This window comes from Engystomops pustulosus, chromosome 9 (assembly GCF_040894005.1).
Source record: "Engystomops pustulosus chromosome 9, aEngPut4.maternal, whole genome shotgun sequence".
Classification (NCBI taxonomy): Eukaryota; Metazoa; Chordata; class Amphibia; order Anura; family Leptodactylidae; genus Engystomops; species Engystomops pustulosus.
In genome coordinates this window covers 100,679,215-100,698,358 of record NC_092419.1, presented here as the reverse complement: position 1 = coordinate 100,698,358, position 19,144 = coordinate 100,679,215, and the positions used below count along the sequence as shown (strand labels likewise).

Below are 19,144 nucleotides of genomic sequence, written 5' to 3'. Positions count from 1 at the left end.
GTGGGGAATATTTTCTTGGCACTCTTTGGGCCCCTTGGTACAACGCCACAGCCTACCTGAGTATTGTTGCTGCCCATGTCCATCCCTTTATGACCACAATGTACCCTGTAACATCTGATGGCTACTTTCAGCAGGATAATGCGCCATGTCATAAAGCTGGAAGCATCTCAGACTGGTTTCTTGAACATGACAATGAGGTCACTGGACACAAATGGCCTCCAGTCACCAGATCTCAATCCAATAGAGCATCTTTGGGATGTGGTGGAACGGGAGATTCGCATCATGGATGTGCAGCCGACAAATCTGCAGCAACTGTGTGATGCCATCATGTCAATATGGACCAAAATCTCTGAGGAGCTTCCAGCACCTTGTTGAATCTATGCCACGAAGAATTGAGGCAGTTCTGAAGGCAAAAGGGGGTCCAACCCGTTATTAGCATGGTGTACCTAATAAAGTGGCCGGTGAGTGTAGTTCAACAAAGTTAGTAATTGCCCTATAGTTGCACAAATCTTAGACATATCAGATTAATATCTCCTTGACAGAAACACACAGTGAAAGCTGTAAAAACCAAGCCCACAAGAAAATGGCGCAAATGCAATTTCACTGCGTTTGTAATGTTTTTCCCACTTCCCAGTACACGGCATAGAATATGAAATACCGTCACTACGAAATGCAGTTTGTTATGCAGAAAACGAGCCCTCACACAGCTCTATACCTGGAAAAATGTAAAAGTTATAGAAATGCAAAAACGAAAAAATGATCAGTATCTCAAGTTTCTAAAATACAAATCTGAAATCCTACCTTTTGCAAACACTCTATGCTGTAAAGAGGCTGACAGGCGGCGCAGGTTTTCACTACAGACTCGCACAGTAGATTGAGAAAAGCCAAGTGCTTCCAGCTGAGTCTCTCTGTTCTGTATGATGGACTATACCCCGGTCCATGACGATGATGGGTCTTGGTCAAATTTGCACCATGTGGCTATTGATCATAATCCATCTATTATAGACTACACTATTCTGTGCTAGACCAAACCAGACTTTTACTAAACAAATTCTTTCCGGAACAAATTCTTGTAATCCAAATTGTGAATGTGGATCCAAATTGTGTGATGCCATCATGTCAATATGGAGCAAAATCTCTGAGGAGCTTCCAGCACCTTGTTGTATCTATGCCACGAAGAATTGAGGCAGTTCTGAAGGCAAAAGGGGGTCCAACCCGTTACTAGCATGGTGTACCTAATAAAGTGGCCGGTGAGTGTACATTGTACATGTTGAGAGGAAGAATTCAGGAGGACCTGGTGGTCTTGACCAATGTCTGATGTATGTGGCCAGATTAAGAGACCAAAAACCTAGTGATGTATGAAATTTCGTGATTGGCATTTCTTGCTTACTTCTTCTTGTAACCTGGCACCTGATGGGCGGTGTAGTCGGATGTGATGATGGTGGGGTTAGTAGTCTGACCAGTTCTACAAGCGATGGATGACCGATGTTGTGTCCGTTTCCCATCATCTGCAATACATCTGTGCATTAGAAGGGGGGTCTCCTGCAGATTTGGGGGTGTTCCTGGTGATACAGGGGTGTCATGTTGTTAATACTGCGCTGTATACGCGGCTTCTGTGTACTTTTACATTCTCAGTAGCAGAGATATTGTTATGTGTAAATATTTACAGAGTTGGTTCCTGATGCATTTTATTTTGTGATTTTCACACGAAGCGGAATATTCTAAATAATCGCCTTTCCCATGGAAACCTGCCCAGCCCCTTAACCAATTCACTGCAAACAGATTCAATGCGACTCTCCCCTTTTTATCTAGTTTACTCTTCTGAGGCCTCCTGTGTGTTTTCAGGGAAGTCTTTCGAGTGAATCTGTCAGTAGTATAGACCATGCAGCCACTGTTATGTGTTGTCCCTGGAGAGAGCTGTAACCATACCAGTAACAGCAGGACTGTGAAATATGGCTTTGTATTCCAGGATTGTAGCTTCACCAAAGGCACTGGGGTTTTTTCTCACACTGCTGTGCTCACTGCATTGCTGTTCCCAAGTATCTAGTAGCAGAGTTCAATGCTGAGAACTTGGAGCACAGCAGTGTGAGGATCCACGCTATGCCCTTGCAATAATTAAGTACATAAAGTTCTGACAATCAGATACTGCTATGGGGTTGTAGTTTTGCTGGGGTGCTATAAAATTGACTGCCTGAGCCCCTCCCTGTGCCTCCTCCTCTGAGGACAATCCCTTGTATTAGTGACCACATGGAAACAATATCTGGCAGTGGTTCTACGCTGGACAGTGAATTTATAAACAAGATGATGACTATCCCATAGATCACACCACATGACATATAAGCCTGAGGACTGGAGGGGGGATCCGCTGTCACACCTGGATTTTCTGACCCGTAGACGAGGTCTCATTATTCCTATAACATGTGGGCTGTAAGCCGTCCTAATACACAGTAATGGCATACACTGCTGTCAGGAGAATGGATGAGGCTACTGTATGCAGGTACTGTATGTGTGGTTATACATTACAGATATCCTCCGTATCTACATTAAGGATCTGTGGATATTGAATGGTTTTCTATGCTGTATCTCCCCAGGCTGTGTTATACATAAGTAAATTGCTGGCAGTAAATTTTGGAAATGCTGTCATCCGGTGACTCGCATCTCTCCTGTCAGCCGCGTGTCCTCGCATGGTCTTGGTCGTGTATAGCAGGGCTTGTTGATCTTGTATTATATTTATTTATGAGCAGGATTGGAGCGCGGCCAGAGTCTAATCCATAAGCTTTGGGCTCTGGTTTTTCTCTTGATGAAATATGATTTGGCCTTGCACATCGTGTAGTGTTACATACAAGGATTTTAAGGACTTTGGAGTTATATTGGGCAAATGTAAGTAAGGGATAACATGTGCAGGATATAATCCACCCCTGAGGTGCTGCAGTGTCTCCCATCCAGGTAAATATCTACAGATCCAGTGAATGGAAAGTTAAAAAAAAACAAAACAAATAAAGTGAATACACTTGGTGTACGCAGCTCCTATGCAGGGCAATGGGTTGACATACCTTCTACTCCATAGTTACAGAAGGGAAACCATCGTGTCAGAGATGTTTTTGTCTTCTATTGGTTGATATGGATGGGTTTTAGCATATACGCTAAGCAGGAGATTTAATGCATTCATTTGCACCTCTTTTGTCGCAGTGAGCCGATTGCACTTATTTTTTGTGCCTTTTTCTAGTTCTGAGAAGTTTTTTTGTGCCCAAAAAGTTGCATGTCTGTGATTTATACAAGGCCGACCAGACACGATCTCTCCCACGTTCCTATGGCTTTACCAGACCTGTAATTATTCCTATCGAATAAACCCCAGGGTCGCTATTGGGTTACGTTTCTTAGCATTGTGTCTCTACAAGTTAAACCTCACCATGGGTTTCCCTCCATCGTTCCCACAAATACCTGGCTCTGGATGTCCGCATCTAGTTCCCAGGCCATGTTTCTGCAGCCACTTTGTCTTCTTGTGTCAGACGGACATCTGGGCACCTTCCTGGAGGAGACATATTGCTTTTATGTGGACATAGCACAGGCCTAGCATTTGCAAACCATCCAATAACATGAGCTGATGCCAGGAACAGATGTGATGAAAATTAGGGGGTCCTGTTACCTCAGGGGAGCGGGAGGTCTGGCTGGCTTGTATGACTTGTTTGCTCGATTTTTAAACATCCATAAATATGTGTAGAGGTTATTGTACCCTAATAATTGGATAACTACTGGAGCTGCCATCATGGTTCGCTTGCCAGCTGAGTAGGTTCCCTATATAATCTGACCCTACATACTTATGTGGAGCAGTCCCAGACATTATATAAGATGCTATAACATGCACAGGAGAGGTGGCCACAGCTGCAGCAGTACAGGAATAACAGGTGCCTGACACATGACGTCTTAGTCCATAGCTGTGCGCTCCGCTTCCTCTCCAGGGTACAATGTAACTCCTCCACATGCTGTAACTGCTAAATATATTAGGAAGTGATGGGTTACAGGCGTGTTATACATGAAGAGAACCAGCAATCTGTGTCCTCCACATACAGTGCTCTGTATTGGTCATTGCTGAGAGTAACAGTAGCATCAGACTACATACAAGTGGTTTGTAGTCTGTAACCATGGAGACATACAGGTCTGAACTGCTGTGTACACAAACCACAAATTCTCTCTTTTTTCCACATTCTTTCTCTTTTTCTTCCTTCTCTTTCCATCAAAGTACATAGTAGTCTTTGCAGTATGATAAATGTAGGTCTGCCTGTTGCTCAAGTATTTCCTCTTGTTAGGTTGAGCATATATACAGTTTTTGAGATTCTTATTGTTACGGATAGAACAGTTTTGTGTCTGAAAGCCATTCCTCCCTATTGACATGCACACTCGGCCAAGCATGCATGTGTTCTGAATGGGGATTTCAGTTGAAGCGCACGGTAAGAAATGTTGAAATTCAATATTTCAGATCTCACTCTTCCCTGACAACATAGGAGATTCACATGTCCGTCTGAGCCATCTGTCGGGTATGACTGGTGGCACAGTTCTCTATATATGTTCTTATAAAGGTAGAAAGTTCATGAGCACAATGTGAGAAGCTTACATCTTTCAGGTTTCTGTTTTGATCCTGTTCACCTTCACCCCCCCGCCTCCTCTGGATGAACAGAACATGCTCTTCATTAGTATAAAATCCCGGAGAACAATAGGGTAGGCTTATAGGAAATATGTTGTGTGTTTGTATACGACGCTCCTAGTAACCTATTAATAGGAGGTATTAGGTAAGCGCCTCTATCATGTAATCACAAGTTTCCCGCTCTCGCCTGGATCCCGACTCCTCGCTCACATCCCTGGTGATTCACAGATCACATGTGGTTTGGGTCATAGAGACCCTGCTGCTCCAAGGACATGTGCACCCTCAGCCGAGCACTGTGCATGTTGTGCCTAATTCATCCTAATCCTGGAAATTTATGGAATCCAAATGGATTCTACTGGGAAAATGTGTATTTCTTCATTTACCCTGAGATGGCGCCGCTGTTTGTGGAGTGATAATTACTGAGGAATCCTTTAAAGAATTAGAAATAATCCAAACTGGATACTGCCTAAAAATTCAGATTTCTTTCCTAGGATCTGGATCTGAGAACTGATAATTGTAGCCAGAATAGAGGCAGCAGCAGATATTGTGGGAATGATGTTCTGCTAAGCCACAATAGAGATCATGTTGTAGTAGCATAATATGAGATTAGAGCTGGGTTAGGGATAGATATAAAATTCGGTGAATAGGTAAAATTAGGTAGATTTGAGAAATCTGCATATGAGATAAAATAGATATGGAGACAGATGTGAAATGAGATGGGTAGGAGACACTAGAGAGGGGTCTCATATGAGGTTGGAGAGAGGTTTCCACTTGTTCTTTATACACACATGTTTTACAGGGTAGATGTGTCCTACTAAGAAGTTCCAGAAGAATTGTGCACCTCACAATTTCTTTTATTATATTGCTATACGCCAGGATTGTGGGAATATAGAGTTGTAAAAATTATGCGTATTATTCACTGGGCGTTCCAGGCTACATCACTGGAGAACCTCCAAGCCCTTGTCTTTTAATTTATTCACTCCGCCCCCCCCCCTCCGTTCCAATCAAACTTGGCTTATACTCGAGTCTATGAAAAAAACCAAACACTCTACTCACCTCTAGGACGCCCCCTGCAGGTCCTCTTATGAAGATCTGGCTTTGTCATCGGGTCCCTGCGTCGCACAAACCATGACTTCAGCCACTTGCAGGAACTGGATATTTACTGGTGGTCTGGCTGGCAATATACTGATGGGCAGGGGTTGCAGGATATATACTGGGGGGTAGGGGCTGGTAGGGTATATACTAAGGGCAGTGGTCTGACTAAATACTTTCTGAGCAGGGGCTGCTGGCTATATACTGGGGGAGGGGGCTGGCTGGCTATATACTAAGGGGCAGGCATGGTCTATCTACTGGGGGGCTTGGGCTGGTTGGCTAATCGGGAGACTGTGACCAATGCATTTCTCACCCTAGGCTTATGCTCAAGATTTTTCAATAGATTTTCTCAGTTTCTTTTTGTCTTAAAATTAGGTACCTCGGCTTATACTCTAGTATATACAGTAAGTCCTGCCCGTCCACAGTGCATAGAGCAGGGCCTGGCAGGACTTGCATCTGAACGGGGGCGGGGGGGGGCGGGGTGAAGAAATTAAAAGATGAGGGCTCAGAGGTGCTCCAGTGATGTAGCCGGAACGCCCTAGACTAATAAGCTAAATTTTCATTACTCCGTATAGAGGTATAATAAAAGAAGTCCTCAGGAACTTCTTAGTAGTACTCGTCTACCATCATTACTGTGATTTACTTCACATAAGAAATCATCATTACTGCTACCCCATATGTTATCATATAAACCCTATTATATCTGTGTGCTCCATATTTATCATAATAGGATTGTCATAGGGCATCCCATGTATCTCGTATCAATTCATCTCATGTGCTAATAAAGTGATAACTTATATCCGGTGTAAAGCACTTACTATCAGTCTCTCTCCCTCTTACAGGCTATCGCTACGTATTGAGCCTGGGAACAATTCTCCCCGTCTGGTCTCCTCCAAGGAAGACCTCGCAGGTATGAGACTTATATACAGATTGTTTTCCCCTGTTTTGCAATGAATGTTTTCCATACAATGTATGTGGTGACAGCCCGGGGCCTCCATATTACAGCTCTCACGTGTGTATCCCACATGCCTGACGTGACACAACACGAGAAGACAGACGTTGTTCCCAGATATTCCGCTTTCCATGTAGAGAGTGTTTTTATTATTTTTGGTAAACCACAAAAACCAACAATAAAACTATTTTTATGGAATGGGTCTGATAGGATGGAGATGGATTTTACAGATTCTTTCCTCAGCAAAACAAAAGAACTTTTGTGGAGAAAAAAAAACCTCTGGTTTTATGGAAACTTCTTGTGCTGTGTTTATCCTAAATAAGACGTCTACTTTCTTGTATGGACTCGGTAGTTTACAAGATTTTTCATGTTTATTTTATGTTGCTGTAAATTCACAAATGTGACAGTGATGATCTAAAATTCCAAAAAAACAAAGTAATAAAAACGGTGACTAGTAGTATTAGTATCTCCTGTACACATAGTGCGGCTCACCGCTCTATACAGGGAATGGGATAGAATACCCGCAATTCTATTCTGTCTATTATTGAGTTGTTTACCTCTCCAGCGCCATCACTCTTGCAGTACCTACCATCCCTATAGCCAATCAGCAATGACATGTTGTGCACCCTTCATGTGCTGTATGTTTGGGGGAGCTCCTCTTTAGGGTCACATTCCCTGTATCAGATGTAATGGCCTTCCCCTAATAATAGTGCTACTGAGGTCAGGTTATAACTTGTGTCTACATGATGATTGCATGAAATATTGCAGTTGTAAAAACTAAAATCTTAATGTAACACTAAATAATATGACTCCTGAAAGTGAACCTTGACCTGGGGTCGGCAGGTGATGTAAGATCCCAGGAGAAGGATTACAGATCTTACAAATTTTGCAGCCAATGTAATAAGGAATGAGTTAAAAACAAGCAAAAATGAATGTGGATGAAGATATGACCTCATCACCGTGGTATGTAAAAGCCTAAACTTGTCCCTGGAATGGATAAGAAGTCATCGGAGCATTGTGTTTTTGGGCTCCAGGTTCCAGATCTGGGATGGTTGGAGTGAGGCTTCGTGCTGCGTTGTTGACATGATAAAATACAGGGGTTATTCTTCTGCTGCTGCGTTGAGCAATTCTCAGACTTTTCTGGCACTTTTGGGATTTTTGAAATTCATTTTCATGGAAATAAAAAGTTTTGTCCTTGAGTTTGGAATTTATCTGAAGGTCATAAGTAAAATTGCTCTGCCCCAAAAGACAGGACTTGGGACTTGTACTGCGGATGGGAATGTTGCACGTGATGGGTGTTTTCCTCATTACTACTTAATATTCAGACAAGATCACACACTTATCATTTCATGGAAATCCACAAATGTCCAGCCCTTAAATGTGTAAAGTGCAGTGCCCCCTTCCTGATGCTCACTTCTCCAGGTTCCCCCGCAGGACACGGCAGACCTCTACTCGTATTGTGCAGCGACGATGAAGCAACACAATACGCCTGGCGCAAAGCGGTTGTACAATGGTGGAGCGAGGAGACCGCATTCAGAGACGCTGTTTTATTAGTTATTTTTTTGAGCTAGATGGATTTTTTGGTGACTAAAACTACTTGCAGAAAGTTTATAGAGCGGGAAACAAGAACTTTAGGCGGCTGGAAGGTGAGGACAAGGTTTCATGTATACAGTATATACCTGCTGATCTCTGCATATTACATACCCTGATGATGTGCACATGACCTCTGTAGTCACTGGCCTCAGGTCTAGGTCCAGCTGTTTAGGGCAGTGGATATATGTGCTGGGGAAACCATCCAGGACTGAGTGACAGGAGATTACAGAATTCAGTATAGGATTTTATGCCACAAAATGAGCCTTGCTTTAATAAAACTGTAAGGATATTAAAAATGTCTCTTGGGGTGCGACAACATGTAGCTGAACACTTTAAATACAAGACGCCGGGTGCTGGTCACTGGTTGCAGGTAATTTAGTGGAAATGCATATGCGATCGGGCTGAGCCAAATGCCACCTGTGGCTCTGTGCTCTGATCACATGTCTGGGTCCCTGCCCCATAATATTAATATTTTTTGTGATGTCCTGTTCCTGGAGCTGCCATTACAAGGTGACTGTCTGAGATGAATGACGTTTGTGCACTGGGGATGGCAAACATAGACAAGTCTAACCCAGAAGCCATAATTATAGCAGAGCCATCATCACCGCTGACCTCAGTATAGAAAACAAGCCACCACAGAAGCTTAATGGGGTGCGAGCCGCCTGCCCACACCTTCAGACCCACGTAGGCATGGCGTCACTTGGCTGAATTCTCTACAAATATTTGAGTAGTAAATGTCAGAATATTGGTTCTCATTATGTATTAATAAGAGATTTACAGCGCTGGTGATCAGTGGGTCTCTACATATCCAGACACCATGTTCTGTAGATTTGCAATCCTAAGGCTACATTCACACGCCCGTTGGGGGACTTCTATATGGCCCTCATAGACCTGAAATGGGCACACGGTACGGAGCGGCACCATACCGCATCGTACCCAGGGAAGAGATAAGACACGTATTACAGAGCCGAGCGCCGCAGCACTCACCCCCTCCTCCTCTCCAGTGTGCCGATGGCTCCAGGGCAGTGATCACCAAGGCTATAAAGTATAGTGGGGGCACAGGGAGTCCTGCTCATTAACCCTCACTCACATGTTTAGCAAGGTTCATATTATTGTTTGTAGTTGCAAAAGCAGGATTCTGCCAATCATTATCTGCACTATGTCTCTGATTGCAAAGAGATGTATTTAGGTTCTACAGGAGAATTTTGTTCAGTACGAAGGTCCCATAGAGTTTTATATGACTCCATAATACAAACCTGGGGGGGCTAAGGGCACATGCATGAAGCTGGACCTAAAAACTGCTCATGTGATAAACATTTCCATCTTTACCATCCTCGTACACTTGAAACATAGATCAGATTGTAGCAGCAGTGACTTTTCTTAATACGCTTCCTAAAATAATAATAGTGCCGTTATAGGGAACCTGTCAACAGGGGCCTGATTTTCACTAAAGACAGGGTGCAGGAGCCCATTACAGCTGCAGTGCACAGATGCCTTCTCTAAGCATTTGCATCACAATATAATTGTGTGTTATAACTTACCTTGCACCCTGACGGAATACTCTGTGTAGTCCCAGGGGTTGGGCTTTTGTTTGGATGCATTTACAAAAACAACATGCGTCTTGTCTCTGCTGCAGACTCCTCAGCTCTTAGCCCCCACCATTGTGCTCCTGTACAGCTCCTCCCTCCCCCATTGATGACAGCTCATCAGCCTTTGAGCTTTGTGACGAAGCAGGAGGGAGGAGCTGTACCGGAGCACAAAGGTGGGGGCTGAGAGCTTATGTTTGGATGCATTTACAAAAACAACATGTGCCTTGTCTGTGCTGCAGACTCCTCAGCTCTCAGCCTCCACCTTTGTGCTCTGGTACAGCTCCTCCCTCCTGCTTTGTCACAAAGCTCACAGCCTGATGGGCTGACATCAATGGGGGAGGGAGGAGCTGTACAGAAGCACAAAGGTGGGGGCTAAGAGCTGAGAGTCTACAAAAACAACATGTGTCTTGTCTGTGCTGCAAATGCATCCAAACATAAGCCCAACCCCTGGGACCACACAGAGTATTCTGTCAGTGTGCAAGGTACGTTATAAACACACAATTATATTGTGATGCAAATGCTTAGAGAAGACAGAAAGGCATCTGTGCACTGCAGCTGTAATGGGCTCCTGCACCCAGGCGTTTTGGTTGCGTTTTAAAACGCATTACAACAGCTGAGGAGAGGTGATTTGCTCAATTACATTACTGTTAACATTTCCCATTTCAAAAAGCATTGTAAACACGGTGTTAACAATGCATTTACACTGTGTTTTGTAAATGCAAATGTTAACAGTAATGTAATTAAACGCAACCAAAATGTAACGTGTGACCACGCCCTCAAGGAGCTTTTAATAGGAGCAGTTTGTGGTCACAAACAGATGAAGCAATGCAGAGACGATCATCTTTTCTTGTATATGCAAAACAGCTTGAAAGTGCAATAGAGGCGGGTCTAGTTTATCTATAGGCAGAATAAGTGCTTTTGGGGTGCGCTCCTATCAAATTACATCTGTAATTGACATTTTCATAACTGACTGTGTCATGACGGGGCAAATTAGACCCCCGCCTCCAGTGCACTTGCAGGTTGATCCATAGAATAATGATCATGGCATTGGTTTGTAGCCATAAATGTAAGCTGCTGCTCTTAAACAGTACTATAACTAGTTTAGGAGTCATTTTGTACCTGGCAGGGTATCTTCAAGTAGTAATAGTCAGATGAGTAACGTCTTGGTTACCCACCATGACAACAGGTAAGGAGGTCTGGTTCGTGTGCAGCACAATGACCTCTGCATATGGTAAGATGCTGGTTGATATTGAAGGTGCTGCAGCTGCCATGATGAGATCAGTGAAACATCCTCATCAATGCAGAAACCTCCATCAAGGTGTCCAAGATAGCTGCCTATGTAGTGATGTACAGATGTGCTGTGCAGCATGTGGCATTGGTCCAGTATGAAGGTGGTGCATGTGTCACATGTGTAGATGTATGACGGATGGATCCTGCATGCGTATGTATGTGTAACATGTGTCCAGAGCAAGAGCAGTAGATCTGTAGCATCTGTCGGTGGTTCTGCTGTGTGTATACATCCATCCATACATACTTACATATATATATTCATCCCCTGTAGTCTACATTCACAGCCAGTGACACATGCACCCTCAGCCCCACATTGTAGAGATGCTGGTAACAACAAGAATGAGGGATGAATTCCTGCAGACAATGGCTGATGGCGGCTGTGCCTGGAAGTCAGTAACAGAGGAGTGTCCATGATGTCACCCTCATAGCGCGCTCACTATGTATAACAAACGCTGCTTTTCTTTTTTTCCATTTTTCCATGTAAACACTTATCTGACAGGAGGTTGCACAATCTGTTGAGCTGGTTTCCATGGTAAAGGATAAACATCAGGACCGGCTCTACACTTATGGAGGCTTTTACATCGGGGTCTGAACACTTCCCATTCTTTATCTGCCCCCCCCCCCCCCCCCCCTTCAGTCCGGACGGAAACTATTCTGTACACTGAGTGAACGCTAACGAGACTTCAGCAATTGCCATCCGTGTATATACTAATTCATTACTCACTTGGAAATTCATAAACAATGTAAGTGGAAGTGAGGAGCGTAGTGTAAATGTGTAACACATGTGAGACCGACAGTGATAGACGGGGGGCGCCATCTGTGCACTGTAGTAACCCATCTCACCAGTGCATCATGCTTCATGGTGCTGATGGCTTCAGGTGTTTAAAGGGAACCTGTCACCACATTTTTCACAAATGCAGATTCCTATAGAGCCATATTAACTAACTGACACCTTCTTTTAGCTAAAACTTATTTCCCTCAGATCCCTATATAATCCGCTTTATAATTTTACCTGGTATCCAGGAATATCTATAGCGAGTCAAGGTGGGCGTGGCCTCCTCAGGCTGAAGCCAGCAGCTCCTCCCCATGCTCTCTCAGTATGCAGCAGTAATGTCATGTGACCAGGGTGACATCATTGCAGGTCAGTTAGCCTCCTAACATTAGCAAACTGTACACCAAGCATATATCACATGAAATCACTGATTATATAATATATCTAATTAATGAAATCACAGCAGCCCCCATGGACTTCTATTCTTCTCCAGGCCTCCATGCAGGCTGCTGTTATTTCATTAATCAGATATATGCATGGTGTACACTTTGCTAATGTTAAGCAGCTACAGGACCTGAGAAGATGTCAGCCCAAAGAGGCCAGGCCCCCCTCAAATTGATATAGATATCCCTGGATACCAGGTAAAATTATAAAGCTGATTATTGGAGGATCTAAGGCAGTGGTGGCAAACCTATGGCACAGGTGCCAGAGGTGGCACTTGGAGCCCTTTCTGTGGGCACCCAACACAGAATTTACCAGATAGGACTCAAGGCTTTCTCCTTCAGTCCAAGAACACCCAGGGCGCCCCACGCTCAGTGCTATTTTAAAGGGACACCTACTTGGCTTCCAGGACTACAGGAGGAGCGAGAAGGTGTGGACAGAGATGGATTATCTTTGGAGCTCCTGCTTTGGGTCCCCTGATCAATCTGTCTCCTGCTTTCTATTGTATTGGTGACCTCAGGACGCCAATACGATTTAAACTTGTGATACAGCACATCAATAGATTCTTTGTCATGTTGGCACTTTGTAGTTGTAGTTTGGGCACTTTGTATCTAAAAGGTTCGCCATCACTGATCTAAGGGAAACAATTTTTAGCTAAAAGAAGGAGTCAGTTAATAGGGCTCTATGTGGTGACAGGTTCCCTTCAAGGGAGCCAAAAGTGGCCAATAGATCCCTATCAGTGGAGTTCCCCATCTGTGGTCTCTCTCAGAGGGTGCGCCCACCCTGTAGGCAGCAGATCTCAGCCGCTGCAGTCACATTAATGTGTTATTATAAGGCAATTATTACATATGGAGTCTCCCCCTATAACAGCCCGATCCGTGTGACATAACTGGGAGTCACGTTGGGGTCAGGTCCTGTACACATGACATCACACCTAATGATTTAACTTCTGCCTAATGTAAAGAATCCTGAACATACGAGTAATGGCTGCGATACTAGAGATCCTGATCGGAAACACATGAACAATTAGTCTGAGCTCCACTTTGTTTTGGTAAATTTGGGATCTCTGTGCGATGACATCAGATTGTGAAATAGTGGTGTTTGGGTTTCTCCCCTCCCCTGCTGTCTGGTATACTGGTGCCAGTGGATGATTTCCACTAATAATTTGCATTATTCTCAGGTTGGTGACAATTCCCTACAGTCCAGAACATGACCCGGTGTTGTATCTACCGAGCGGTTCTGTAACTTGGAGTCCAGTTATGACTTGTTGACCTGTCAGGACCATGAAGACCTTACAAGCTGTATATATGTGTTTTGCAGCCTTATACATGGAGACTGATCCCCAGTATTTGCCTGTTGGGATGGGATCGCTCCGTAGTCTGGGCTTTTATCTCTGCACCATACAAGGAGTCGTTTTTCGATCCAGCGGCAATACACATTGTTTATATGACACATCGCTGTCAGTCTAGTCAAATGCTGGAAGTTTTTCACAGAAAACCATGTTTACGAGGTTAATACTCTGATGTAAACTAATTGCATGCAAGTGGCGTCCATCATGATGATCTCACCAGGTCCAGTCACATCTCAAGAGCCAACAATGTATTATGCTCACACAAGCTGTCAGTGACCCTTAGTAAGGCAGAGCTTGTTTGTGTAACCAATGTGTTTCATGCCGCCGCCATCTATGCAGGGGATACAGGGGGGGAATATGGTGCCATGTGTGAGGTTATTTATAAAGGGGGTCTTCACCACAACCTGATGACTAACAAACAGGAGAGCGCTATGTGTGTGTGAACACTGCCCGGCCATAGAGATCTTACAAAAACATCATCCATCATGTCGGGGTCCTATGGACCCTATAAACCCCAGCAGACAATCAGCTTCTAGGAAAAATATTCTCTGACACTGGATGTAATACAAAGAGTGCTGATAGCTGCTGGAGACCGGCCATAAATCATCAGACTTTGATTATGAGGCCAGTTTTGACAATGTCTGAAGCCTGGTATTCGGAGTGACACGTCTATTATTAGGCGCATCACAATGTATATCCCAGGTGCTCTCTCTTCATGGGATTCGCTGTAATGTCTGGATATATGTGAGGTCATTGGATTTGTAGACATGTACAGTAGTTTCATCATGATGTCATTTACAATATGGTGACAGAATTTGATTTGGGGTGCAATGTTTCAGCGTGCCAGATCCTTATGTAGTCGGGGTAGAAAAGTCCTGTGCATAATTGTCTGAATTCCAACTTGCCCAATCCTAAACTTCTCCCCCCAGGAGAATTGCAGGATATTTGGGAAATCCTATATATTTCTATCATTTTATTATATATTCAGCCACATAGCACCAGAGTTGGGGAGGGGGGGATTTGATGATTATTATCTTTTGAGTATGGGGCCTCTTTCCATTCTGAACACTTATTTCTTTCAGCGAAGCTGGGCATGCATGTGGATGGGGACTCGGAAGGAATAGCTCCTGGAGGAGAATACCTGGTGCACATAACAACCACTCAGGAGTTCTAGGAGATGGCTACAGATTGGCCTCTGTGTCATAGATGGATGTATAAGGTTTTCATCCTGAGAGGTTGCAGCGTCTAGCACATGGGCTTTGTATTGATGCTTGCTATTGGCTGGCCTGATATTATAGGTCGCATCTCCATGTAGCAGCTATTATGTGAAGCAGACGGCATGTCGCTCTCATTTCACAGTCAATTTATTAGTTAAAATACTTTGTGTGCGTCACTTACAATGGACTCCTACCAGAGCATGGATCAGACACTCAGCCGCTTGTACGTTTATTTTATTCCAATTTTTTTTCCTTTTTGTTTCTTGGAATCTCTCCGCTGGTGTAGAATAATAAGTATCTTGTGTATGAAAAGACCCACAGACACTAAACCGTGCGCCCCTGTAATGTTCCATGTGCGTAGAGGGAAGAAGTAGAAGAGCCCGGGCAGTGACCACAACCTCCAGCACATAGACGAGGGATTGTACCCTTGTCATATGCTGCCAGTGAAGTTTTTATGAGATTGTAAATAACACAATGGAGAGCATAGAGTAAAAGCTGTAACTGGCTTCTGGTTCAATACTACAGCAGTCACCCAGAGCAGAGGTGAGGTCTCTGGAGCTGTTCAAAGCTGAGAACGAAGAGCACAGCAGTGTGAGGACTGGCCCCCAGTGCACACAATCCAGGAATACAAATTCATAGGGGGCTGTGACTGTCTCTTGCCTTGTATATGGGCAAGGGGAAAGTTATCCTTGACTATCCCCTATATACACTACGAGGCGCCAGCTCAGTGCAGCAGAAGCCCGGCATGCTGATCTGTCTCTGCTTGACTTCCTATACAACCACCTCATGATTGATGACTTACATTACTATAGTACCAGATAAACTTTCCTACAATGAGGTATAGCAGCTCATATAGGGGAGATAATACAATCCACATGAACCGCCCCATACACAGAGGTGCTGCGGATTTCTGTTAATTTTCTCTGAGTCTATAAGGATATTATTTACTGAGTGATGCATGAAAATATAATTCGTCAGCAGCTTATAGTAATCAATCATCTCACTGTCAGTCACAAGTGGCAGCAACTCATTTTCACCATACAAGACCTCGTTATCATGAGATTATGGGCAGCAGCAGAAGTATATGTGGACCCCATGGAGACAATAATGTTCAATCTGCTCTGTTTTTAGTTAAATGCAAAATGTATTTCAACCCAATTTAGTATTTGCCTATAGACTGGTGTCATCCTGTGATGCTCTACATCAACCACACATATAACGACATCACATGTAGACTATATGGAACTGATACAACGTCTTGCTGCTATGAGAGCGATACATTGATCCCAGGAGGGTGGATGGTTATTATGTTCTGTACATTTAAGGAAATCTAGGGACATTTTCTCATAGATCCATTATCCATGGCCTCATTCCTTCAAATATCAACTTTTAAAATTATGCTAATGGCCATGAGCAGTTACCTTAACCCCTCAGTATTCTGGCTTTACAGACTGTTACACTGACTGTTCTCCACTTCCTGTGCTAAAGAAGGTGGTAGCGTAACAGCCTGTAAAGCTGTGTAACAGTGTAAATGCCTGTAAAGGGGCAAGGGTAACACCTCAGGCTCAGTTGATTATAGAAGGAAGGAACCATAGATAAGAAATATAAATCACCAGTCACATTGTCTGGATCTAGGAGTAAGTGCCCCTGGGTTATCATACTTGAATTTGAAGATGGTCCTTTAAACTTTATCCTCCTATTTGATGTATCTGCCCACCACATCCAGTGCATCCACAACAGATTCATAGTCTGCCCCTCAGATGCAGTTATAAAACTAAACAGATAGGGGTCGCTGTTTGTGCACTGCCCCACAGGTAGATATTTGGTGAATCTGCTGATGACGTTTCCCAATCATTTCCAGTAATTAGTTGCAGTGATGTTGTGCACATGTTCCCGGCACGTGCCATCAGCTGGAGATACGCTTCTTTCTCAGGGGAAAATAGGATAGTTTTTTTGGAAGCCATTTTGACTGTAAAAGTTTATTTCCCTCTGTGCTATGTGCCAAAGTGACTCATACATCAAGTGTGAGAATCCAAAATCTACACTCAAAACACAACAGCCAGGGAAAAATACAAGCCCTCCTCAGCCCCTTGTACTGTGACTCCGCTCCGGACATTGTCTCCAGGAGACCGCCATGCAGCACAGCACAGGATGTTTATCTTTCCTGGTGGCATTGTGGGTACTGGCACCTGGGCAGCACTGCCATCTGCATCTGCAGGTAGCACGTTATAGAGCAGGAGGAGCTGAGCACATAGTGTCCTATCTGTAGGTAGTATGTTAGAGAGCATGAGCAGCTGAGCAGATTGTACATAGTGTCCTATCTGCAGGTAGCACATTATAGAGCATGAGTAGCTGAGCAGATTGTACATAGTGGGGCACATTTACTTACCCGGTCCTGTCGCGATCCCCGATCTGGACAGTCCGGCGTGATACACCAGCATCGTGCGCTCGAGATCCTGCATGTGTCGCTTCCCCGCTGAGGTCCGCTGGAGTTCACCTTCTTCTTCTTGGTGTATGTGAGTGCATGTCTTGCAACACAATTTTCAATGTTAAATCCTGTGTGTTGTCCTAATCCGTCGGATTGTCAGACGGCCCGCCCCCCGATTTGTGTTGCGTGGAAGCCGGTGCCAATGCACCAAAAACCCCTGTTAAATGCGGCGCAACACGGAAATCGTCGGGAAACCCGACGAAAATGCGGACCCCTGGGACACTGGGGCTCATTTACTATCTGCAGGTAGCACGTTATAGAGCATGAGTAGCTGAACAGATTGTACATAGTGTCCTATCTGCAGGCAGCATGTTATAGAGCAGGAGTAACTGAGCACATTATACACACCCCAAATGTGAGAGGGAGCGTTATCGTAAGTCATTCCTCCCCGCTGCTATCAGGCTGTTCAACAAACAAGGCCCAAACAGAAGTAACCTGCGCCCCCCACCTAACCAGTCCCTGCAAGTCCCATCCACAGACTAAATATCAAACTGCCGATCATTGCTCGTCTCTTTTTTTGTCTTTTTATTCCCCTTTTCTTTTTGTTCATTTATCCCTAATATTATTGTTGTCATAGTTTGTACTTCACTCTCTGTACCCTCTCTGCTGCTGTAACTCTGTGAATTTCCCCACTGTGGGACCAATAAAGGATTATCTTATCTTATCTTAGTATCCTATCTAATATATAATCAAGCACTGCCAATCATTTCACGATGGACAACCATATTTTTTACATCGCTAATTGATAAAAACTAACATCCTATCATAAAATCAAATTGAAGATGACCAGTTGTATCCAATTATAGGTTTGTCTGCTGTGTATTCACATATAAGATGTCAAAATTCCCACCTACACCTATATATAATCTATACGGGACACGTCTGTACACTGTATACTTCCCACCTCTTATCTTCTCATTTACACCACAAATATGATCACCATATACTCATATCACAATATGCTTACTGTGAAGGATATAATGCAATGAAAGTTGTCAGCCAGGTCAGAATGCAGAAACACAAAAAACAAGGTGCTCAATCTATTCTTATAAATATGCCTGGGCCCAGGCTAGAAAATGCTGTTTTGTAGAAGTCTTTCTATACAGTATACTGAAATGTTTGGATACCCATGAATGTAGGGAGATAAATACTCTTTGTATTTGTGTTACTCGCGGCCTGTTGTAAAATGTAAGAGCATTTGGCACATGGAGCCGACCAGCCACTCGCTGCCTGTGCGCCTTCTCCGTCCATTCATCCCAGCGCTTCACATCAGCCGCTATCCGTGTCCTGAACTGGTCAGGTGATTTGTGAGGTTAATGTGGACGTACTTATCATGGTCTATGGCCACACGGTACTTGCTGTGTACAATCTATAAAATGCTGCTGATAACTCGGTCAGGTGTATATGGTAGATTTTTTTTTGTGGATTTTGATTTAACAATCTCTTTTAGGGCAAGAAGATAATATAATACTGATTACAGTATCATAGAGTTCATGGAACTTCTCCTAGGATCCAATTTTTTGTCCTTGGGCTTCAGCGTGTGCAGCAACAGTGACCCCTGCAGGCCAAATAACATATTACCTGCTGACCATGATTCCTGTAGGCACATTGGGGGTCATTTACTAAGGGCCCGAATCGCTCTTTTTTGTTGGGTTTCCCAAAAATTACCGGTTTGTGCCGAATTGCCCCAGGTTTTTGGCGCATACGATGGGATTGT

At 43.9% G+C, this 19,144-nt stretch overlaps 1 protein-coding gene and 1 long non-coding RNA gene across 9 annotated transcripts in view; one reads left to right on the top strand and one right to left on the bottom strand.

Annotated features, from left to right (window-relative positions):
* The window catches only part of RALGPS1 (Ral GEF with PH domain and SH3 binding motif 1), a 254,050-nt gene that overhangs the window by 205,598 nt on the left and 29,308 nt on the right, over positions 1-19,144 (top strand). For all 7 annotated transcript variants that reach the window (XM_072124780.1, XM_072124779.1, XM_072124778.1 and 4 more), the window contains one exon: positions 6,577-6,644. In XM_072124780.1, the coding sequence (XP_071980881.1) occupies positions 6,577-6,644 (68 nt within the window). The remainder of the gene's footprint in view (positions 1-6,576; positions 6,645-19,144) is intronic.
* Positions 1-19,144, bottom strand: part of LOC140077529 (uncharacterized) — a 72,825-nt gene that overhangs the window by 51,709 nt on the left and 1,972 nt on the right. Inside the window, exons 1-2 of one of the 2 annotated variants that reach the window (XR_011849794.1) lie at positions 3,442-3,525; positions 1,391-1,562 (exon numbers count right to left, since the gene is read on the bottom strand). This is a non-coding gene — a long non-coding RNA (uncharacterized lncRNA). Of the gene's footprint in view, positions 1-1,390; positions 1,563-3,441; positions 3,526-19,144 lie in introns of those variants that run through there. The other variant, XR_011849793.1, reaches the window with a different exon arrangement.